Genomic DNA, 25,509 nt, shown 5'->3' with positions numbered 1-25,509 from the left:
TGGAGAGCTGTGTCTAGCGCCGAAACCAAAGCCAGCTATTGAGTAGCCAGAAAGCTACAGTAATCGAGTACATGATCATTTCTCTTTTAGCACGTTCTTTATTTTCTTCTTCCAGAAGTTGTAGACGTCGATTAAGTTTGATTATCTAAAAATAAATAAAAGATTTTAGTGCTTTGTTAAGACATGCCAGATCTCTCAAAACTTCTTTAAAGACACAGAGTGAACACTTTATACAGACAGATTTTAAATACTTGTTATTTTTACTCCTACCTCTAGTGCCAGAGCTTGCACTCCCTAACAGGCAGGAGCAGAAACAGCCGGAACCTCCACCTCCCCGATACAGACTCTGTGAGTCAGCCCAGCATCAGGGACGGAGAGGATCCACCACCCACAGCTTTAGGGCTTCCTTTGCAGCCACACCATTGCATTGCAACAGACAACCTGCTCCCCTATTTCACCTCTACAACCTTTACTTGATATTATTGACCACTATGCTTCACATACCTGTCTTCTTAAGGAGGCGGCATCCACAGCTGTCATGTCATCTGGTGTCCCCTCCAGTGCAGTATCCAGGTTGGAAAGACCATATCTATCAAATAAGGAAGATAGAGATTAGCTGTCTCAGCCATACAGGAAAGATTAGCAAATACGATACTTTATGCTCATTCCAGTAGTATTTTTTGGTGGTGATGGGGAGAATATAGGACTTTTTTACCCTTTATGGAGTTCTATATTTCAATAGGATCCTAACAAGATAAAGAAGCACAAACACCTATGGAAAGGTTAAGTACTTAACTGTATCTCAGTATATTGCTTTCCACATTCAAATGTTTTTGGGATTGTCTGTAGACAGACTTCTTGCTGTGGCCTCAGTCTCTCAAAGACTTTCCAGTATTCCACTGATTCATGAAACCTGAAAATTGCCTCAGCTAAAAGTCTCAATGTTGCATTAAAAACTGCAGCAGATCTGAAACAAGCAAATGAAAACTTGGAAAGAAGACTTTCTTAGTAACTAAAATATTTCAAATTGACACCCACTGAGATTAAGGATCTCGGGCACAATGATTTAGTATTTTAGGCAAAGACTGAGACTCTTGCAAAGAAGCATCTTAGTGCAGAGCCACCGCCTGCTGAACTTAAATGCTTTAGAAAGAGGCTTGTTTCCAAAGCACTTCTCAGCTTTTTAATGAAGCAATTTCTTTGTACTTTAAGGCAAGAAAAGTTTCAGAAAAAACATTATTTCTAACTCCAGTGAAAGTTACTTATTTAAATACAGCCTGTTTATTTCAAGTTGGAAGATGGCAGACATTACATGAAGTATATGTTCTAACTGTCTAAATGCTGCCTCTTAAGCAGATTCATTTCCAACAGATAACAGTAAAAGTGGTTCCTAGTGCCATGTTATTGCTGAGTTTCTCACTTACTATCTTAAAGTTTTATTTTCCAGTATTAATCCTCTCTTTGGCCTTCACTGCCTTTCCTATTAGCATGCATGAACAACTGGTGTAAACAGCTTAGGAAACTGAACAAAATACATGTCAACACTACTAAATTCAGAACAAAAGACACCTGAAAAGAATGTTTATCATTTAGTCACACAGCTGCATTAATGGTCAGCTTAGATATGTACTAACAAGGTTAACATTGAATATAAGTAGAATTTCTTAAGCTTACAGAATACACTTAAATATTGCTAAAAGTTTTGCACTGTTGTCTTTTACCACTTTTAGGAAACTTCTATAGACATCCTTAATTCATGATTTTTTGTTTCCCTAACATAGAATTTCTCTGAAAAGTTTCCCTGTCCCATTGCTCATAAATATATTGTTGTATGTAAATGAGAATTGCATTAGTCTGGACTTAGATAAAATGAGATCCTGTAAATACTATATAAAAAACAGATGAATTAGTTTTTGAACAATATTTTAGGGATTGGAGGTTGTAGAGAAACCACACACAGAAACCTTCTCCGAGACAGATCAGGGCAAAGTGACTTTCAGTAAAAAATACTCGATTGGGCAACACCTGTCAAAAGACAGCTCTCCTAAAAATGTAATATGGGACAAGAAAAGTTTTGAAAATTCATTCAATTCTAAACAAATTCTCATTAAAGCCTTTTTTTTTTCTACTTAATTAAAAAGAAGGGGACTAAGCATGAAATTCAATGCTGTTTACTACTTGCAGTTCTGTCGGTTGGGCAATATTAGAGACAGAAACTGTTTTTTTTTATTTCCTTGGTGCTGTGAAGTTCACATTGCAAAGTCCACAGAGGAAAAGTTACTTAAAAATAAACTTAACCTCATACTAAAACAGCAAGAACATTTCTATTAAAAAGAAGTTTTGAACAAAAATTAGAGTTTTCTGACAAATCCAGGCAAAAAGGAAAAAGTTGGGTTTGTGTGTGTATGTATGTACGTGTGCATGCAGGTGTGTGCACATGTGTGTATCTTTCCCCATTTACCTGCTTAATTTTAGAAAAGAAACTAACCCATCTTATATTGCCAAAAAGTGCCCTAAGTGAAGACATTTTGTGCGTACACAAGCTCTCTGTTTAGCAAATGAATTCATAAGCCTTTTTCTTCTCTCTGGTGATTCTGAGTTGCTTTGTAGACCAACTTCCCTCCTCACAGTTTTGTATGAGGAAGACTTAGCCAGACCAAAAAGAAGATAAGTAGGAAAAAATTAAATTCTTTCCTATAACAAAAAGGCTTGATGCTAGCTGGACAATTTCTACCTATTGCAAACCCTTTGTGTCATATACTGAAGATGCTGTGGAGAGCAAATGACTTCATAAATCTCTTAGAGTGATTGTATCTTAATTTATTTTTTACGTAAACAGTTGCTTAAACTTCCATTTCAATTCTTTCCCTTTACTATCACAGGTCATTTGAAAAAAGCAGTGGCATTTCTGAGGAGGGTCTTTTGGAAGCCATTTTACTTATAGCAGATGGCAAAACTACTAGAAGATCTCCCGTAAGCACATGGCAGAGTTATCCCTTACCACTTCTTGGGAAAAGTACAAAGGCCTTTTGTTTCAATGCCAGGACAGGCATTCCTCCAGTTCACAAAATTTAATATAAATTCACAATATGTGGCAGCTGCTTTACCAGCTTCTGAACATATTTAGTCCAGGCATTAAATCAAGATGGTTACCAGCTAGAAATCCCTTCCCATAACATCTTTGACCAGCACAAGGGCTGAGGTGCTGAGTCTCTGCAGAATCACTGCATGAATCACCAGCTCCCAGTTAAGCATGGATGCAATCTCCCCTTTGAAGAAGCTGGGGAAGTGTGGTGGGAAATGGGAATGAGATATGGACGGGAATACTTATTTTCCTCGATCTCAACCACATTGGACCTGTCTCCAGTTCCACTTGATGATGTCAATCTATTAAGGTCACAGCAGTAAAAATGTATCTAGCTACACCAAACAATCCTAGGCATATTACTGAAAACACACTTTTTAAATGGATTTTGTGGATATACTGTGACTATTAAAAGATGCAAGGCCAGATTTTCTCACAAGAGAAGAATTGAGCTAAACTACTACCAACTATGAAGCATACTGCTAATATCATTTAAAAACCTTGCTGACACATTGAGTTGAATTAGAGTTCAGCAACACATTTTATGTATTAGCTGTGAGGTTTTGCAAGTGAACTGGATGGGCAAGGGCCTAAAATACATCTAGAGTCGAGATGGACAGTATGACACTGAGTGTTATGTTTAAAACAGGGGCCTTCCAGAAATAGGGAAACTTAACTCTGAATTTTAAGATCTAAACTACTGTATCATGACTAACAAAAAATACTCTTTACCTGGTGTTGTCATGATGAGGGTTAGAGGAAGTGGTAGCAGCTGACCCACCACGTAACACTGGCCTAGAGCAGGGTTTGTAGATAGAAAGCACGAGACAGAAACATGAAACAGACACAGAGAAGAGGTAAAACACACAGAACAAAGGAACATCAAAATATTTCCTACTTATATTGTATGTTTTTTCAACACAATACAATATCTATCTAACGAGTTTTAAGTTGTACTTTCATATATCTCTAATTTAAATCAACACAAAGTGTATGCAGCTGTCTTAATATGTTGATGGTATAGCTTCATTTATGGAAGATTTTCTGTTGGAATAAGACTTTGGTGGGAGGGTATCAACCATATAACCATGGGAAACTTCATATTTCCTTATAGCTTCCCCAAGATAACCCTCCCACCCAACAACTATGAAACAATGGAAAATAAATCCACATATACTTAAGAAAACCTTCTTAACTATCTTCTCTATCTCCTCTCATCCCACTAAAGAAAAGGGTGTTTTTAATGTTTCCTTTTTTCATCTGGGCTAGTAGCCTAAAGACCTTACGCAGTCACAAGAGAGGTAGATCTCTCCAGAAGTGACTAAAAGCTTAAAGTAGATCATATGACTATCCCTTTAAGTGTTGCTCTTTCAATCTTTTTGTTTCCTTTTTTTTTTCCTCACTGTCCAGAAAAAGAAAAAGAGGTTAGAACAGTTGAAGTTGCTACAACTATATAATATATCTCAATTTAGTGGGAAGAAGCTACTGTGTCCTTATTTTCCAGCAAGCCAGGACTACAATGTTTTCAATACCTCTGGTAATGAGACACTACTTCTCTACATTTACTTCACAAAGAAAAAGAAAAGGAGAAATACAAAAGAAAAAGACAAAGAGAGAATCTAAGCTTTAATATCTTTAGACCAGGTATATGCAGAAAGCAGAGCCTTGGTATTCAGGTGGCTGGGAGAAAACTGTGGTCTAGCTTGGAAATGAACAGCCAAAGTGCAAAAACATTATTACCAGTAGTTTCATTTGAAAGACTGGGATCTAGGAGCCTCTGTATGTATTGGGCACTTGTACTCATCTAACTAGCAAAATTTACGTGTTCCAGTTGCAGATCTATACGCATTCATGACATTAAAAATAAGTCCCATTGCATACTACAATGTTTTTCTGGCTAGTACACAAGATAAGTCAGTAAGGTGTTATTTTACAAAGGAAAAAAAATCTTCCAGAAACACAGAATAAATCACTATCTTACCCACAAAATCACACAGAAAAATATCAAAAATTAAATTTACATTTTTAATCAGAAAAACAAATGCACCAGCTCTAAAGTTTTGTCCAACAGATGCTAGAACTAAACAGTTAAAAAATATTCTAGCAAACAGCAACTCTGGAACAAATTGCAGAGTTTCTCTGCAAACATAAGCCATGTGTAACTGGCAGACAGGCCAACATCAGCATGCCAATATCCAGCATGCATCTTCCAAGCATGGTAACAGATCTTCTCATTACACGAAATACGGATGTTCTGTAGCATTCTAAAATCTTGACTTTCTTGGTATTTTGTGGCAAACTTCAGGTTTTGTAGGTGCTGTAAAAATAATCAGCACTATTTTACACACTAGCCTTCCCAAGAAAATCCACATGCGTGGAGGTAGCTGAGGACTACAACACAGAAAGGGAGTTAGAGCATTCAGGTTTCTAGCCAAAACAGGCACTTAATTTAATCTGAAGTCTTTCATCCCAATAACCCAAGTTGATTTAAGAAGCTACGTGTGGTTTCTTCCATTGCAGGTCACATTATTTCTTTTTGAGGTGGACTCAAAGGAGCCAGCAGAATACTGCCCTGACTTTCTCACCCTATTTATTTGCTTAGTTTCAGGGATTGATAAATAAATCTCTCTCATAGCTCAGTGACCCCCATAGATGAGGATGCCTTATCCTCCAAAATAGTGGTTTTTTATTGTAAACATATAATACACTTTCAGTTAACCTATTAAATAGAGAGCCTTCTTTAAAAGAAAAAATATGCCAAAAGGAGATTAAAAGGTTGAAGTTCCTGGCTACCTGTTTCAGTTACTATCTTAAACATTAAGCCACGGTCAGCAGAAGCCACCACTCGGAAGCCAGGCACACTCAGCCCTGCACTCTTTCCCAGCAGACACAGTGGCAGCCTAGGACAGGAACGGAGCACGCACTAATGCAGGGAAACTGTGGGAAAACAGATGAGAATGAAATGGCCAAATGAACATGGTTTGTCTTCCTCTGTTTAAAACAGCATGCCACAGAAATACCGCAATGAAGATGCTACAAACACATATCTGAGAGGAAAGCAAGAGGTAGGGATCATCTGGGTGCAGCTGGTGCTGTTTGTGTGCACGTGCACGGTGACCGCGGCCGGCACGCTGCCCTCGCTCAGCGGCGCAGAGCTGCGTCCGCCCCTCGCTGAGTGTTGAAGCATCTCTGGGAAATGCAGAAGGGCCCTAAGAACGGGTGTTGGGGCTCCGCGGAAGTGATCTGAAGGTGAATGGGCTAAAAGGGCTCAGCTTGTCAAGTACAGAAAGGATTTGTGCAATAAGGAACCACAATAACAGCACAAAACTACCCGCCCTGCCTGTCTCGGTGCAACGCCTCAGCAAAGCGCTGGGCCTCCTCACGCTGCTGGCTGACCTGACTTCCCTTTGAGCCCAAAGCACCCTGACCCAAAGGCACATGAAGCCCTCCGTCTACCTTCTCATTTCACACCCTGTTTTATGTCTGCAGCATTAAACTCTCTCAACATAAAGAATGATCAGTTCCTGAAATGTTACCAGATCCAGTGTGCTGAGCCTAACATTTCAGAAGGATAGTAGCTGTTTAGAAAGGGAGTGTTTAAGCTCCTATTCTTTCCTCTTAAACAAAAATGACATTGCTTTGTGGAAAGTTTTTGGTCCAAGTGGTGAAGTGGTCAAATAAATAAAATACAGGGGAAAAAAAAAAACCCCACACTTTCATATATGAATAAAGCTATGTTAAGAACTGCACTTTAGTTAAGACATTTCTTAAATGCAGCTTTTTCTTTGCCTAGAGCATAAAAGAAGATTGGCCTTTAAAAGGCACCAACTTTGGCCCTGTATTCATTCTACAGAACATGAAACAGAACATTGGTTAGAATGAAAAAAATGAATTGACCTAGTCTCCTTGTCCAAGCTGAAGGAAGTGCAAAAGCAAACAGCATAAATAGTGATCATTAAACTGCTGCTCATTTGAATAGCCTGCAATGCTAGCGATGCTGACAAAACTGGAAGTAATTCATTATTTGCAGCAATACAATCAGCAACTGCCATTAGTACTTTTAGAAGACTTTTTTTTTTTTTTTTTTTTTTTTGAGAAAAGCAAGCCATGAAACAAACATATTTCCAGTGACTAACAAATAGCAGGAACTTCTTCATTAAAAAGTCTCTTCTAATAGTAAAGATTTAAAAAGTTTAAAATAGATCAGATTTACTTTGAAATAGAAAACACATTACACAGAGCAAAAGAACACAGTGCAGTGGTGCAGTGTCAAACAATTTAACATAAGCAATATTTTGCAACCATGCAAGTGGATCATCCAAATTTCACATTCCTATGCCAGTTGTAGAATGCAGTAGGTGTCTTAAGTACCCAGCCACAAAGAATACTCTTTGATCCTTTACTGAGAATTTCAAACTTTTTTTAAAAACAAGATCTATTCATAGGTAGATAGCAATCGTTTCCAGTTTATTCTAGGAAACTTGGTAAAGTTATTTCAAAAAACTCAAGCAAAACCAGAAAGAATAATGCTGCTTTCGAAGTGTTCAGAACTCTGGACATGTTTTTTGCTGTTTGAATTGTTTACACAGAAAAAAAAAAAGATTTCTGTTTTCCAGAATCCAAGAAAACACATCAAGAACATGCCTATAGGAAACCAGGAATAAAACCTGTTACTGCAGGAATAAAATCTTCACTGCAGACTGCAGTGAATTTTGAAGTTCAGAATTTCTACATTTAAGTTGGCAAAATGTACCTAATGATTGCTATTAAGCACAGACAGTAGAATTCCTCCATATTTGTAATCCTTAACATTAGAGTTATAAGTATATTTTACTTTTTAGTATGGCCAAAAAAGGTTATTACTATCCACCAAAATTTTGACAGCCACCAAAACCTTAACAGCTGCAGCCTCAAGTCTGGAGCTCTGCACAATTCAGAGATTGTAAAATGGAACGTTATATATTGCTGTGGCAACAAGCACGGTGAGCTGGACAAGGTGCCACTTTGAAAACTGACCACAAACACACAGACACTTTCACAAGATTGGCTTCATAGTGACATTTTTACCAAAATAATTTGTGCTCAGCAAGCACTAGAGATAAGAACTGCACACAGCAAAAAAAAAAAAAAAAAAAAAAAAAAAGCTTTTGGTAAATTAACCTTGCCATTATTGGTCTTTATAGATGCTCCTACAGCATTAAACAAGGCATTCTTGCAATGTTTAAAAGTGCCAAATTAAAACAGTCAAAGGATTCAGCAAGTGGGCAAAACTCCATTGAAGAGAGTGGAAATATTTTTATTACCACAAGGCTTGTTTATCCACCAAAATAGAGTTCTGGAGAGAGGAGCAACCGGCTCCTCAGGAAACATTATCTCCTTTCTTGTTCCCTAGTAAATAACCAGGAAAGTGATGGTCACCATTAGTCCCACAGCATCCAGAGGCAACTCGTCAGAATATAAACTGACACGGTCTAAAGTTTTGGCACATTTCCAAAAGCAGCATCTACTGTGTCTTGCTTAATATTCTACCCTGTATCTGTCCATCTTACTGATTTGTACCATTACCCACCACTAGAAAATGGTAGGCAAGGCTAATAAACCATCCTGTGCACAAACCTTGCAGTCACAAGTTAACACTTCTATTTTGATTTTTATTTCGAAGGAAATCAAAATAATGCTATATATGATTGGAATCCAGGATTACTGTGAAATGTGAATTTTGGATAATATAACTGCTTATGAATAGTGAAAGCAAAAGAAAGCAAAGCAAATAATTTCACCTCATTATTTAGTAAACAGAAACCACACTCCACTAAAAAGGAGGAAAAAAAAAAAAAAAGGCAGCAAAAGTTGGCAGAATCAGTGACAACCAATCACCTGCGATTTTCATCCAGCACATCCAAGACCTGCTGGTAAGCCCTACGAGTGGAAGACTGGATAAACGACAAAATGCCACGAGCAGAGTAAAGATTAGTCCCATCTTCAGGTAACATATTGGGAGGACAGACACGAGCCTGTTGCAGTGATGGTGTCACACTGTTCGTACAAGCATAGTAAATGAAGAGAGAAATACTGTGGTCAGATTTCAAATTCAGAAAAAGCTTTTTCAGATAGCCCCCATTCCAAAATTTGTATTGCTTGCTTTTAGTTTTACCTTTCTCCCACCATTATATAGCAACACTCCCAAATTCCAGTGGTACAAAGGATCATGAATTACATTTGTATATGCTCTTCAGGAACATACACACATCAGAATAATACAAGGGTGAGATTCCATCTGTTATACAGGATAATTTAGAAAATCCTTGCCCAGCTAAGTCTGTATTTGCAGAAGTCAGCAGTCAAGCCCTAATAAACACAAATGAGGTGTTTAGCAAGCCTAGGCTTTCCAAAAAATCCTACCCATAATGTCTTTTGAAAACACAGTAAGGAGAATCTCACAGAGAGCCTCTTCAAAAGGCAAGGATATTTTCTTCACGCTGACTAGAGATCAAGATAGCATTTTGTGTGTGAATGAAGTTTAAAGGCAACTGCAAGGAATTCAAAAGCAGCACAGAATTCTTATCACAGTGACAATAACAATCTAAATTTTTGATCATGAGGCAAAAATAATACTTTAAAAAATAAACAGAGTAAAAATGCAAGCATAACAATTTTGGTTCATGGGATAATACATGCCACATTTCTATCAGACAGAAGTGAACTCTAATAAACTTTGATTTCTATTTTTCTTCATGTTCAATCTGACATATTCCATACTGGCTTTCACATATCAAAGTATTTTGTTAAAAAAATATAGGGATGGTAATTCAAGGTGATTTTTAAGTCATTCTATTAAAGTAGTTGTTAAAAGCAAAAGAAAGTGTGAGTTACTGCAAACTTTAAATCGTGCAATAGTTTTTATACCAAGATTATTACCTATGATTCAACACATTTCCTTCGATCTTCTTTGCTTCCCACTCAAGCTTTGCACCAAGAGGGTTTGGATTTACAATATGAATGTTCCCATTATTATTAGCATTTTGAAGAAATTGTTATATTTCAGCAAAACATTAGTGTCTGGGTGCTTGGAAACTGGCTTGGTAGTTAAATAATCTCTAGCTCAGTCAGAACTCTGGCTGGCTAGACATTCTCATTGCGAATGGAGTTATTCCACTACCAGCTGTCACCAAGATAACAAAATGAGCAAGAAAGGAACCATAATTGAAAAAACGTCAAAACATACAATGATGTCACTTCACCCACAGAAGGGCATAGCCATCCTGAGCTTTAATAAAAGTGCAAAGACTGCAGCAGCTAGTGACTGACTCATAATGATCAGTTATTTATTAACCAAAGGGCAAATATCTTTGCATATTCTAAGCTTGGACGCTCTCCTCACTCCTCCAAAAAGAAGTTAAATGGAGGGTAAAAACAAAACAAAACAAAATCTCTCTTGCTTCTTTACAGCTCCTGCTACTTTCCAAGATTCAGAGAATCCATCTTCTTTCTATGTTTACACATTGACTTCTACTTAGCAATCAATGGTAGTTTGACAGCTGCACTATTTTACTCTTGAATGGGATTTGAAACCCCAATATTCCCTAGAAAATAATTTCAAGAGGCAAAGACAAGTAGGGAAATACTGCCAATCAAGTGAAGCTATGAGACGTTTGACTCCAAGTAAACTTGCTGGCTTGAGGAAAATGAAGGAAGAGCTGGAGGCACAGCTTAAGGGAAGAGCTGAAAGTCGAAAAGCGTATTCTATATAACTTTTTTTTTTCCTAATGGAAAATATGACCTTAGAAACTACTGGAATATGCTGAATGACATTTTCAAAAAGTTAATACACAGAGAATTTAGACATAACTGTATACTAGAGGATGCTACAGAACTCCTGCTCTCCAGAGTACGATTACTATAAATACCACAGTAATGTTGTGGACATACAAAAGCTTCTATAGATACTATCTAATGATCTAAAATTGCACAAAATTACCTTGAAGCAGTTGCATCATTAACTTGTGCTAAGTAAACAGGAAGTTTTACAAGAAGAAAAAGCCAAAGCAGATTTCACAACTAGATAATTCCTAAACCTGTAGTCTAATCTTTGGACAGCTGCATGTTCATTGCTTTATAGTGGCTTGTAATAGGAGGCAGTTTCAAGAGATAGGCAAGAATTATCTAATCTCATTTAAGTATTAAGTATTTAATTTAATGGGAAAAATTAAATTCAGGAAATTACTTAGATCTATTTTCTCTTGGATATGAGCTAAAATTATTCATCTTTCTCCACAAAGGCCATTGCTAACTTATTAGCCTTTTAAATCGCATAATAAAGGAGAGACCTCCCTTTTTTGCTTCTGAAAATGAGAATTACAATGAGATAGGGTCAAATTTCAGGATTAGGGAATATGTGGAGAAACAAATAAAGTTGAATTCCTTTTCTATGCCCTTTTCCCAGGATTTAAAAATATTCACTTGTAAACTTGTGGGAGTCCTTTGAACTGCTGCAGACACTATGGAAAAGCAATATTATGAGGTAAACATGCAATATACAAACCTGCCAAGATGACATAAGCAAAATTCTATCATTTAATACCATTATTTGTCACTGGACATTATAACTCCCCACCTCCCCTCCTTCTCTCCTCCATTTGCAATTAAACCCTCTTAGCCCTCAAGATGATTTAGTTTCTGAAAATGACTCTAGGAATAGCTCCAGCTAATTGTTAGTACAGCATTCCCTTATTATCAGGTAAGCACCTGCAAGGAATATGAATTTAGAACCAAAATGAGCAAGAAATTACAGAAATCAGTATGGAAAAGCTCAATTCTACTGTATCTAAGGTTTCTATATTAGCAGTCACCTCCCAAAAGTCTGTTCAAAACATTGATGATAAACACAGCAATGGATTTAGTTCAGATATTTTGCTGACTCACAGTTCCAGAAATATCAAATGAGCTGTGAACAGATCTAACTAATCAAAGTTACTTTGGATTCAATCATAGCGACAGACCATGCCCGCAGTAAGGACGTGCGCACCATCACCTGCTCCCCAACAGCTTGCCTGAAGAACAGCATTTCTCAAACTGTGGAACTATATTCTCTAGGGAGATACGGATTTTTCTAAGGGAAAGGCAGGAGAGAGCAGAAAGTTAGATCCTCCGGTTTTTCTTTCAGTCTTGGTGGTTTGTCTATTTGATGCAGAAACAGAATCCCAAATTCAGCACTGGCTGAAAACAGCCAGCAAAAAACTTGGTTTCTCCAGCTAATCCGAAGCAGCCAAAGAACCAAACAGACTAAAGCTATTTTGAAATTAATCTTTTTATTTAGAAATTTATTATTAGCTGAAGCTCTCCTTTCCTTCTGTCCCTGGATATTTTTCCCTGTGTATCTTACGCAGGGAGAGGGCATGGTAAAGTTTGAGAAACCCTGCAGTAAGATTAGACACCAGGCATTCAGTGTAGCAAAGGCTGTTTCAAATTTTATGCTCTAAACTACTGATACTTAGGCAGAAAATTAGTATTGCAGAGAGCTATGTAATTAAACACACTCTTGATTTTCATATACCAGGTAATATTTAGGCTTACGTGCAATCCTTAGTCGAAAGAGGTGACTGGAACCGTGGCATTTTATTTCTTGGGACAGTGTCTGATCTGTGCAACCTTGAATAATAATTGTAATCTCTTAAGTGAGCATCCTTATAAATAAAGGGAATGTAACTTAGAGAGCTGTCATTTTTGCTGCACAGCTAGATAGTTATTCTACAAGTAGATGCCTACTTGTCAGCCTCCATTTTTTAAAAGCAATTGAAAATTACTGTATTAAATGAACTCTCAACAAATTCTCAGAGCAGCCACTGCATGAAACTACACACAAAGAAGAGAAAAAACACCCAAAAAACAACTATCTGTACCACATAAAGAACACAGTAATAAGGAGCAAAGGCAACTCTTTTGCTTCAGTCTGACAAGCTTTTCGAGAATGTTTAATTGTGTCACTTTCGTAGGTCAGGCATTGAAGTTTTACATGGGACATCTGAACATTTTGTCAGTGGAGGACAATAGTGTCCTCGACTTTAGAAAGCAGAAGTTCTGAAGGACAACGCTCAATACACACTTCCAATGGGGCCCTTTCTATTGGGGACCGAGTAGACTATCATGTCCATCAACAAGACTAGACAGAGTTGAATCCAGGAAGTTAAGAGAAATAAACATTAAACAGGAATAAACATTAGACAGGAATTAAATTTTTGAAGTAACTTGAAATTAAGCTGTAAAATTATGCTGCGAATAGCTGGACTATCTGAAGATGTGAACCCAACTTGCACAAACACAGGAGTAATAAGCTGACTTTTGTCAAGTCAGATGGCAACTGTAACACATTTTACCGTATAAGTAAAATATTTCAAACATTAAGTGAGCTTAAAGACAAGTCAGTTTTGATAAAGCAGCAATATCTCATGACAATAATTACAGCAAAGATGTTTTTTCAGTCAATAACACTGGAAATCAAAACTTTATAAACAGCTGGTTTCTTGCAGTTTTTTTTGATTTTTTTTTTTAAGTTAGTTCTAGAGGGTAAGAAAATTACGTGATATAACTGAGACATAACTTGTGTAGAACTAAATATTCTGTAAAGAATACATTCATGGTAGAATTTACCTATTTAAATGGCCTAATTTATCAATAAGGGAATTAAACTTACAAGAAATGTATCACATTAACTCTGCACCACTAACAGCTTGTCTATCAGTTTGTGATAACCAGAACCATTTGAGGTAGCATAATTTACACCAAATTGGTGTATTTGCTTTTACTATTTTGAACCATGAAATAGCACTTCTACATGGGTCTCTTCTCTGAGGTGGGCAGTGAAATGCCTCACTTCTGAGGCACAGTGAAATGCCACGGTACTAATTTTGTTTGTACAATTGTGACTTAAAATTTTACTCAGATGGTGCTAGCAATTTTTTTTTTGCAGTTTACCACATATTTTCTGTGGGCTTAAATTGTGAAGAAATGGAAACAAAGCAATACCTTTTCATCAAGTAGTAAAGGTTTGTATGGCTCACACAAACACAAGAAAGCCAAGTTCCACCTTGAACGTGATTTCATAAGATAAATTCACAAAGCATTCTTCCAGTTCAGTTATATTCCTTACCTGGAGACTAACAAAACCTGGATGAGCCAGATATGTCAAACACAGCACCACTAAAATGCCACAGCACATGCAAGAATTGTGCGTTTTTTGCAGTAGGTAATGAGTGAAAAGGAGAAACAAGAATGACAGAAAAAAATCCACAGTAATTTATAGAAATTACAGTGATTTCAAAGAAAATAAATGAAACGATATTTGACAGGGCAAGGGGCATAGGAAATTCTATTAAAATACATGTAGTTGAGCACGCATAAGTGCAAGATAGGTCCTTCTGCACTGTCAGTAGAACGCAGCTACAACAAGCTCAGTGCTAGCAAATTGTTAGTGTTTGTGTAAACAAATCACGAGTGATTTTGGACCAAACTCAACAGAAATTCTGAAAACAGAAAAGTTGCACATAAAGAAAATACTTTGCACTCATTCAAATCAATTTCCTTGCTAAAGCAAAGGTAGCAATAAGGACCAACTTCACAGAAAACCCTTTCTGCCGTGAAATCACTGAAAGCACTACGATGCTTACAGCATTGACATCAAAGGATTGCCATCTGGGAAAGGACTGGGCATCCTTATGTGTATTTCCTATCTCTGCTTCTGAAAATGAGGCCACAACTACTGCCCTGAGAACCACAAGGATGCTGCCTTGTTTACATACCCATATGGGATAGTTCTGATAACAACAACTCTGATGTTATTTATTTGATACAGATATTCACATGGATCAGAAACTGTTGTGACAGCTTCTTTCAAGTACAAATGCAAATAAATAGCTATCTTTTTTTTTTCCCCAAAATCATTCATTAATCTAAAAATTTATATTTTTTTCTAAAATACACTGATAATGGAAACTAACCAACAGTTGATCTTCCATTTATTTAACAGATGTTATGCAAGCATATGCTATGCAAGCACTGTGAGACCAAAAAACTGATGTCCAGATGTGTCAGTTTTCTGGGGTTTTGAGTATGAGAAATGTGTATGAGTCTTGCATCCTACCAGCTGCACACTCCAATGATCACATCCTTTTTTAAGTTAAAGGATTCCAGGCTCCTCCTGCATTGCTAAGCCTCTTTGAAGGACTGCAAGTAGATTAAGTAATTCTGATAGCAAAAAAATATATAGTTTTAAACCAATAAATCCCCATATAGTTACAGGGTCACAGCAAAACATACAGAAGAGTTTTTTTTCCATTTTCGGATTTTGCCAATTTAGAATTTTTAGCATTCCAGAAGTCCATACATATGTAAGAAATGCCTCACAGCTGGATAAATACAGTCAGGGCTGGTCTTACCAATTTCTCTCATAGTCAGCTAGACAGATACTGCCCACGACTTCCAGAAAATTACACAAACCTGGGGAGCAGGTGATTTCAAAAATCTGCAAGAATTCATATTCCAACTGCTCCTCCTACAAGTGCAAAAACACATCAAAAATGAGGTTGCCAGTTACCAGCTCTACTTTGCTAAAGGGGTCAACTGACTGCCAAGCAGCTTCCACCATGGTGAGATCACCTATTCCAGCAGGTATCAAATGCAGATTATCAAACAGGCATCTGAAGGCCGCTCCTGCAGGGCAATTCTACTGCATCTGGTCCAACATCCTGTAACTGGATGTCTGATGCCAAACGGGCCGTGGGCACTTAGTAGGTGACCAAAACATTTGCACACTGAGCTGATCAGGAGCTTATCAACGAGTGTGTTTTGGACAACTCAGTGAATATATATGACTCGGTAGGCTTCAGTACCTAGAGATGTGTGATCTACAAGCTTGTGTGAACCAAAGAAATAACAAATAAGAAGAGGATGTTATACAGAGTGGTATTAATTTCACCCATTTTAGAAAATGAATTCACAGTTGGACCACATGTATGTCGCACATGTAGACCCTCCCAGTGCTCCTACTATAAACAGAAGGAAACAGGCATTTCTAGGACATAGCACATTTGATCTATTTTAGACTAAAAATAGGTAGACCCAAGTAGGTCAGATGAAATGCACTAATTTTCTTTTATTATTGAAAATGAAGCTTAGGATGATTAGCTCAATACAGGTGTCTGTTACAGAGTCTACATTTGGACAGGTGACCCCTCTTCTTAGGTCTTATATCTAATGTGTTAACTGGGGACAGTTTTGTGTCATTTCTTTATGGTAGCTGCATGAGAAATCATTTTGATCAATAAATATATCAAGTTCTATATTTCAAAAACAGACATATATATCTCCAGAAAGCACCATCAGAATTACTACCTCAAATGGTATCAACAGATGAAGCTTCTGATTCAAACCAGTACTTGTCATTTTGGTCTCCAAAGCTTAAGATTACAATTAAACTGTATAGATATCAAATAAAAATAAAAATAAAAATGACTCATTGCAATATTTATGGGACAGATATTCTCCTTTGTTATTATATAATGTTCACTTTCATAGGCAGCAACAGGAATGTTTCTGATGCACAAACAACTCAACTTCTTTGAACAAACAATCTGAAAACTTTGAGGAAAAAAAGATATGCCAGATAAGAAATTGAAAATCTCATTCACAGGCTGACAGATACATGAAAAAGCAATTGACCTGAAGTAACAACTTAAGGTAACTGGCAAAAAACATCAAGTCACCAAAACACCCACCACAAACACTCCCACCCATCAACTGTAGAAAAATCACTTCACAAATGAGTCACCTAAGAAAGAGTAAAAATTAAGAAAAACAGTACCCTTGTAACATTTAAAACGATGTAATTGCCTCAACACGCAAAACATTACTTAGAAAAGGCAGTGTGAGGAAGAAATACCTAACAAGTGTAGCTGTGTCCCTGCACCCCATTGCTCTACTCACATGGAATCATTTCGGGCCAGCTGGCCGTTCTGCCGGGCAGCATTTTCACTCATGGAGCGCTCTCGCTTCAGCCTTCCCACCGAGCGGGCCTGGGGGAAAGGGGAAAGGGAGGGACATAAAGGCAGGGAATTCCGGAAGAGTCTTAGGAGTTTTGCACTCCTAAGAGTGGATAAGCTTGTCAGCCCTCAGATACAAATGCATGTTTTTATGGGTTTCATAGTGATTAGGAAGAAACATCTCATGACAGGATCCAATACTGATACATTAAAAAATAAATAGATATATAAATAAAACCAAGTTCCAAACTTGTTGCAGTCCTGCCCTCATTTATCCATATGATCTGGTACCAAAATGTATAATCAAACAGAATTTTCATTGTGTAAGAAAGCAATCCATTATGCTTAATGTTATTAATATATTCCTATTGTTTTATGACCCTACAGAGTATGCAACTTCATAAATATTTTTCAGCTTGTAAAATATCAGTCACATATCATCTATGTTATACCATTCCCTGAAACAGGTATTCATAGTTTTGTTAAAAGAAAATTCACTGTTTCTATTTGCTATTATATCATACGGCAATGAGTTCCAAAAGTTAACTATACGTGCCAAAAGAATCTGGCTGCTTTTCTGCTTTCTGATAACCTGCAAATTAAAAAATCGTGCTATTTCTCTATAGTCAAAAGGATATTTTTTGTTAAAGTATTTTGAATGGTTCCAAGTATGCTTATACTTTTTCTGGAGGCACTGTGTAAGCTTATTGAGAGTGCAAACTCCCAACCATCTATCGGGCAAGATAAATATAGAACTTAAGAGTCATTATTAGGACCAATAAAGTGCCTATAAAAATATTTTTATATCTTCCCATCTTATTATCAAGTAGACTAGGACCATAGTGGCAATACCATTGGTCGTTCCACTTCTTTAACGGATTGTTCTCAACTAGGTAAAAAGCAAAATAAGTACTAGCCTCTTCATTTTGAGGTGTCTGCTGCGGGGGCCTTTCCAAGTCCAAAAAATCTAGTGGTCGATCACTAAGAGAAATAACACGAGGAGGAGTTTTCAATGCCAGTGGTTTGAATGGAGTAGACTGAAGAAGGTCAAGGTCTGGTGGTCTGGAAAATGGAATGTCTTCACTGTTACCTGGAAGGACAATGGATGCCAATAGAAAACAAGTTGGTTTGAGGCCTTAGGGGCTAATGTCAAAGTTCAAAAACAGAGTGATATCTCATTTGTTACCCAAATAACTAGATATTCCTTTCTCTCACATAGTTTGTACATTAAAAACTATGTCTAAAGCTCTTATTAATAATTATAATAATTCACTCTTGTTTGAGCAGTATCTCTGAAAAAATAATACTGAATAATCCTGAGCATTTATTGTTAGTGTTGTTAGACCATTTTTATCTCAAGAGATAGTCCTATTAAAGCTCTGTTTGTTTACAGAGGTCATGACTGGTGAGTTTGAAAATTTTCCCTCTCTCGAAGTATAAAATATGCATATATCAACTTTTACAAATTGGAAGGCCTTCAGCTGGTCTAGATCCCCCAATGTAAAGCCCATTACCTAAACAATTGTCAATACAATCCAGCCAACAATAGACAGACAATAAACATAATTAGTACTCTGATTATAATCAAATACCTTCTGAATAGCAGCAAATGGCTAAGATACATCACACCCCCAAAACTTGTTAGAATTACCTTAGCCTATATTATTAGGAAAACATTTATTATGAAAAATAGTTGCAAATCAATAAATATTAAATACAGAAATGTTTTAGTAAAATGAAAAGTCAGTGACTAAGCTTTCTGTTCATAGTTCACTCATTAACTATCTACACTGCAAGTAACCCCAAACCTATTCAAGAAGTATTTTCAGTTTTTCAGGAACTTCATAGATTAAAGTTGATAAAAATTTCCATTTGGCACCTTACAGACTTTTCTTTTAGGAATACCTTGACATACATTTTTGCACTCCTAGACATTTTAAGAACTAATTCAAGTTTTTGCCTATATTTGCCTATATTCTGCCGAGCAGCATTTTCACTCATGGAGTGCTCTCGCTTCAGCCTTCCCACAGAGCAGGCCTATGGGAAGGGGGAAAAGGAGGCTTTGTATCAAGATCAACAAACCTACCTGCCACTACAATCCGCTCTGGCACCTGCATAGTTACACTGGCATTTGGAAATCCTTCTTGGACACCCTTCTCAAGGTCGGCATTTGGAGGAGCTACTTTGAGTTTCTCTGGGACCCTCATGCGCTGACTGATTCCTTCGGTGTATTCCATCTCATACTGAAGGCGATTAATTTCTGCCATCTCGGCAGCAGGAGATGGAAATGCAGCCCCACTCATTCTGGAAAAAAAAAATGAAGATAAATAAGCTGTAGTGGCTATACATAAAAACTCACAGCAGCACCCAGAGGAAATTCATTCTTCGGATTGCTAGGCAAGTGTTAGACCATCCTAAATTCTGGATCCAACCAAGGAAAAATCAGCCTCTGCGATGTCTGTGCTAAGTCTGCAATCATGATATACTGGGAAGATTTTTCATGATCAAAAAAACCGAAACAGTATTGTTTATTTATTTTGCACATTGAATACAGATAAGCCAGTCGACCCTTGATTTGTTGGCATATAACTATACTGATACTGAGCTATTGATAGGCTTCTCAACATCACAGAGAAGCAACACTTTTCGTCTTTATCAGTCAGATCTGATTATTAAAGTAGCAGTAATCTTGAAACATCAGAAAGAAGCATACAGAAAGATGTGGATTGTATATGATTATATTAAATAAACATGTTTGGCAGATTTGAGATGTGATTCACTTGGGAATCCATCCAGGGACCCTGAGTGCTATTTTCAGACCTTCTCTATCACGGCAGCTCAAAGGAAAGACCTTTGATCCCTGGAAGCCTCACTCAGCCCCACACACTAGGAGAGCTGGCACGCAGGACAAGGCAGAGTGGTCTCTGTTCCACGTGAGCCTTAAAAAAAAAAAAAAAAAGACCATAAGGGAAAATACCTGTAATGATGAAAAGACTTAATCGATATGTATTAACTCTTATTGCTTGCATTTCTCAAGTTAAGGAATCCATACAATTAAAAATAAACGCTTGAAAATATATTTATGTGGCTTGTAGAAATGCAAGAGGTGCTTGATCAGCTCTGCCGCTTCAAAGCGCTTGTCCTTCAGTGTTGCAAGCCAGAATTGCCTTCTTTTGAAACACAAGCTAGATCAGCCAAAGCCATGAACAAAGCACAGAGATCTCTAAGATTTTCACATCTCTGAAGGTGTTTTCCATTTCAAACCAGAGTCTACAATCAGCAAAACATTCTGAGACATACAGAAGTACAATACTCATACAATACAGTACTCCTACAATATGTCAATTAAAAGATTGAGTTTTAAGAACTTAAAATATCAAGAACATCTATTGGCAGTAGTTTATCACTGCTCATAAGACTTGACTACGTGCCTTTCACTCCTCATTTTGAAATATCTGCACAGCTCTCTTTTTTTTTTGCAATTCAGTATCACTACACTGCAGCACCACTTACTTTACACCACAGCCTCCCTGAAGTTTGGCATTGCTTCTGTACCTAAGACTACACAACAGGGGCTTTGCAACTATAAAACACAACAGACACACACACAGAAAGACAGCATTAGAACAATCGCTTCATAAACTATTTCTATTGTAAATATCATAGTGTGGGTCTAGCTGCACCTGTGAAGCACCTGCAGCTACAATACCTCAGTATCTTCATACTGTGCCTACTGCTTGGCATTCAGAATTGTAATTTCTAGCAAATTGATTTTATTTAGACCTCTGACAAGAGCAAAACAAAAAGCATTGAATTTCAGCAAAATAAAATTTATAATATTTAAACAGAGCTTGTTAATATAAAGCCCAACTGTTTAAAGAGACCAGGATTCAAAGTCACATTGTTTGCTGTTATATCTTTCTTAGGCAAACCATACTTACAGAAGACATTAATAATAAATCAGGGAGGAAAGAACATTTAATGAGTGATGTTTAAGGAATTAAGTTCTCAAGAGACATCAGACTAACAACAAAAACAAGGTATGAGAGTGATGAGACAATAAAAATAGGCACACAAATACAAGAGACATAAAGGATGTCTCTTGCAGCTGGAGCACAGACACGTGTTGGAGGTTTATAAGCAGGAAGAGGGGATAAAAAAGACTTGAGGGGAGGATGAGAGAGGGGAAGTTATGAGGTGAGTTATACGCAATCAAAAAAGCCACGCGGGCATCTCCTCGCCTCCCTCCCGTGAACAGGCGCTGTCCTGGAGCAGACGAGGCCGCAGCGCAGCACGTGGGCTATGGATGCCCTCCCGGCAGCCGCGCGCACCGCGACCCCGCGACGCTGGTGCTCGGGGTGAGCCCGGCAGGACAGCGGCAGCGCAGGGGGGCCCCTGCGCCCGACGCGGGGCCGCCGCCGTGACGCTGCCGCTCGCCCCTGCCCGGCGGCGTCCCCGGCCGCCCGAGCTGCAGGTGCTGCCGCGGCGGGGGCTGCGAGCGGCCCGGGACAAGGCAAAGAGGACCAGCATCTTGAGCAGGGCTATGGAAACGTATTACAGGACTCAAAGGACTTCTTCCTCACATGGCACGGCCACCACTGCAGCGATCACCCATACGGTCACTAGCGGAGCAAGCTGAGGGAAAGCAGAGCCAGATCTAGCCTAAATAGCAAAACGTGCTTAGCACAGTACAGTTATGGACGCGGACCATGAAAGTACATTGCCCGAGCACAAGCATGACGTGAATCCCTCCAGAAATCCATTATATAAACAAGGTTATCAAATCATGCAACTCGAATTACTGCTTCCCCCTTTATTTTATTTTTCCCCACTTTGCAAGCAGCCCCTCTGTAGCTCCTCCAGCATCGACTGGAATCTCCAAACAGATCCCCTAACGCCAAACACCTTTTGTTTTATAAAAGCCGCCGCCGACAGTCCCGCTCCCAGCCCGGGCAGACCCGCCTGCGGGGAGCGCGGGTGGCTCCGCTCCGGCGCAGCCCGCGGGCCCCGCGGCGGCTCCTCGCAGCGGCGCCCGGAGGCAGCGGCGGCCCCGCACGAGGGGCGGGCGCGGGGCCCGGCAGGCCCGCGAGGCCCGTACTCACCCGGCGGCGCCGCGGCCCCGCCGCTGCCCGGGCCGTTGCTGCCCCGCTCCGGGCGCGCGCGGCTGCCTCGCGCGGGGTGGGGGACAGGGACGGGGTCACGCGGCGCGAGGCGCGCTCCCCACACGAGGCGCAACCGAGAGCCCGATTGTCCCCATTGGCTTCCCGTAAGAGCTGCCGGGCCGGGGGACTGCGCGTCACGTGACTTAAAGAGGGCGGAAGCCGGGCCGGAGACTGCCCGTCAGGTGACTTAAAGAGGGCGGAAGCGGGGGAAAGTGGGGAGATGCCCTCGGGCATCCATTTTTAGTGAGGGAGGTGGGTGGCGCGCCATGTTGTCCTGGGTCGCGCACGTCAGCCGCTGCGTGCCCTGGCCACCCCGCTCCGCCTCGTGGGCTAAGCGGTCCCACAGCAGAGCTCCTACGTCTCCGATACAGGGTGATAGCCTTTCTGAAACTGACCTTTTTTTTTTTTTTTTTTTCCTTCCCCTCTAAACAGTGATAGGCGTGTCACTGTATTTCCTCAACTTTTTTTTTTTTTTTTTTTTTTTTTTTTTTAATTAGAAGCAATCCCACATCAGGTAGTCCATTACCTGCAGGTGCTGTTGGCTCACACCCAGTCAGAGCTTCATGTTGTTTCTAATACTGACCCGTTTTCTCTGGGGCTGTGGGGAAGCCCCTTGCTCCAGGCTGTTACCAGGAAGGAGGTTATCAGCCATGCCAGATACCCGATGCCACCCTGAGCCCTGCTGCTGACAAACATGGCCACGTGCAGCAGCTGCACTTCTTAATGCCCCTTTTTAACGGGTATTGTAACCAGTATTTTTACAACATACCCAAGGTCAATCTGGGATATTATCCTAAGATTTGAGAGCAGCCACAGCAGTTCTTCCAAGGTGGTTTCACAGTACAAGTCCCGCCTGGAGATTGTGACTCTGGCAGCTCGTCCCCACAGTTCAGCTCTTGTCCATGCTGGCCACTAGCACATAGCTGTGCCCTGCCAGTGTCCTCATCCTTCAGGACACCCTTCCCGTCCATCATCGCCCAGGAATCCTGGCAGGAGCCCTTTCCGGGGATGGTGTGCCATCTCTCCCCTGCTATTCCTGTTTTTCTTGTTCAGTGGTTTCAGCTGCTATCCTCAAGAAGCTTTTATACAACCCCCTCTTCCAAGGTGCCTGTATGACTTGATAGGTGGTATCTTGGCAATAATAATGTTGGTAAAAAGCATAGACCTGCCTTTTTCTTTCTAATGCACTCTGTGTGTAGTCATAGGATACTTGGGGTACTCATCACTGTGTGGAAACACTGTGTTGTCCTGCTCCTCTCCTTTTCTTTTTTCCTGCATCTCCTCAGCAGATGTGGCTTCCCTGGTGGCCAGTCCTTCCCCTTCTCCTAGCTGTAGGTACAGCGGTGCCAGAAGCAAGCTGGGAATGCGTTCATCTTACTCTGCCCTTACACTCCTCTCTTTTGCAGCAGCGACATGCAACCCCCCTGCACCCAAGTCAGGGACCCGTTAGAAGAGGGAGCCAGGACTCGGCCCCTCCAGCTCCGAGCCCCTGCCCAGCACCTGCTCCCTGTGCAGACCTGCACGGAAAGGAGGGCTCTGCACGTCCCGCGCGTGTCCCCACCCAAGTGGGGGACTGCAGCACACTCCATGGAGGAGAAAGAGGAGCTCAGCCCAAGGCTAACATCCACCTGCTCTCTTTTAGTCATGGGCCATGATCATGGATCAGAGTATTTTGTATTATACCTACATACCAGAAAAGAGCTTTAGCACTCCAAGGACCAAAAAAGCATGAGAATTTTTTTTTTTATAGTCAAAATTATTTTTATTGTGTTGTACGGAGCAGAAGATTTATCTTTCTCTTTTTTTAATTATTATTATTTTTTATTTCTTCCCCGCCTTCACTTTTGCCATTCTTTCAGTACAATATATTAACACTTTGCATCTCTTTAGTACTTTCCAGTTAAGGCTCTCAAAGCATTTACAGACATGAGCTAATTAATTCTCATAACAATTATTAGCAATAAGAAAGTAAAATGATCTGCATCTGCAGGAGAAATTAAGATGAACATTTTTCAAGTTTCAAGTTTTTCTCTGATTTTCATCATCTGCCTTTTAATATGCTGGATTTGATGATCATAAATATCTCTCCAAGTTTTGAGTGTTTCAGGTTTCTTGAAGAAAGCCTGGGGCTTAATGCTTGAAATCCAGATGTATTTATGGAAATCTTTTAGTGAATCATATAAAGTCACACAATAAAGGAGCAACAGAATCCAGAACTGGAAACAAGGGATAAACTTCTACTTAGGGGCAAGTTTTATTAGGAGGTACAATTTCCTCATTTTAACTTACCTTTTAGTTTAAAATAACAATATTCCCTTCTCCTTACATATTATAATTTACTGATCATCTCTAGCAGACTTTAATCGTAGATACTTAAATTCTGCACTTTACTAGTAAGTTTTACAGAGGGTTTCCCCAGTCAGGGGTTGTATATAGTACATGATGCCCTAGTCATGTTTATGTTATCCCACTCTTAATAAGAAGAAAAACAAATAACAAATAACTAAAAAAAAAAAAAAAGCTATGCAACAGGTATGTATTTCATCTCTGAATATTTAAATCAGATTTCAGTGTTTAGAGAAAAATCTAACATATGATCATCTTAAAGATTTCCCCCATTCCCAAACATGATTCAAATGGAATTGCGATTGACAGTGCCATCCTGTCAGAAGTGCATCTGAATATTCTTCATCAAACCCTGTAAATTCACAATTATACCTGCAAACAGAAGTACAACAATCTGTTCAAGAAAAGAGTAATTTTAAAATATCCACTCAATCCACATAATTGTTGTCTTCAGATTAACTTCCTCAGAAGGTACTGACATAAAAACATACAGATAAAACTATTGTCTAGTTAGATTAACAGTGAAATTCGAACAATAAGACAAACAATGCAAATTTAAGAGAAACTGAATATAAAATTTCACTTTTTTAAAAAAAGATTTAAATGAGAAATCTTTGTTATTTCCATGAATTGCTAGAGTCTACATTTAAAATGAGGCATTTACAGAGCTTTTCGAATGAATTAAACTTTATCTATATAAACACTAAATACTGAAATTGACAGTTGTGTGCAAGTATTAACACTTATTAACATTTTAAATGTTAACAATACATTTTTAAATAGCCTTGCAAGTGCAATGTTATAAATATAAAAAAAAAATCAGAGCTACTTTTATATAAATTATATGAGTAAATGAAAGTGCTTTTCAAATATTTATATTCAT

The 25,509-nt window shown here is 38.9% G+C and overlaps 1 protein-coding gene across 1 annotated transcript; it reads right to left on the bottom strand.

Moving 5' to 3' along the window:
• MFF (mitochondrial fission factor) lies at positions 1-22,292 on the bottom strand. The gene is made up of 9 exons (XM_088528515.1): positions 22,221-22,292; positions 19,205-19,422; positions 18,036-18,208; positions 17,063-17,151; positions 12,659-12,733; positions 8,963-9,121; positions 3,818-3,880; positions 505-589; positions 1-145 (listed from the first exon to the last, which is right to left on the bottom strand). Exons 2-9 carry the CDS (start codon positions 19,419-19,421, stop codon positions 14-16), a joined length of 993 nt encoding a protein of 330 aa, XP_088384641.1. The 5' UTR covers position 19,422; positions 22,221-22,292; the 3' UTR covers positions 1-13.
• Positions 22,293-25,509: the final 3,217 nt, after the last annotated feature.

Source organism: Tinamus guttatus, unplaced genomic scaffold, assembly GCF_059628265.1.
Source record: "Tinamus guttatus ecotype Peru unplaced genomic scaffold, ASM5962826v1 Tinamus_guttatus_pri_ptg000311l, whole genome shotgun sequence".
Classification (NCBI taxonomy): Eukaryota; Metazoa; Chordata; class Aves; order Tinamiformes; family Tinamidae; genus Tinamus; species Tinamus guttatus.
The sequence above is the reverse complement of the archived record's forward strand: the minus strand, read 5'-3'. Positions and strand labels throughout refer to the sequence as shown.

Coding starts and splice junctions, on each gene's coding strand:
- MFF (XM_088528515.1), bottom strand. CDS start 19,421: ATGAGTGGGGCTGCATTTCCATCTCCTGCTGCCGAGATGGCAGAAATT. Junction 18,209..19,204: donor AGAGCGGATTGTAGTGGCAG/GTAGGTTTGTTG, acceptor TTGTCCTTCCAG/GTAACAGTGAAGACATTCCA. Junction 146..504: donor CCGCCTCCTTAAGAAGACAG/GTATGTGAAGCA, acceptor ATTTATTTTTAG/ATAATCAAACTTAATCGACG.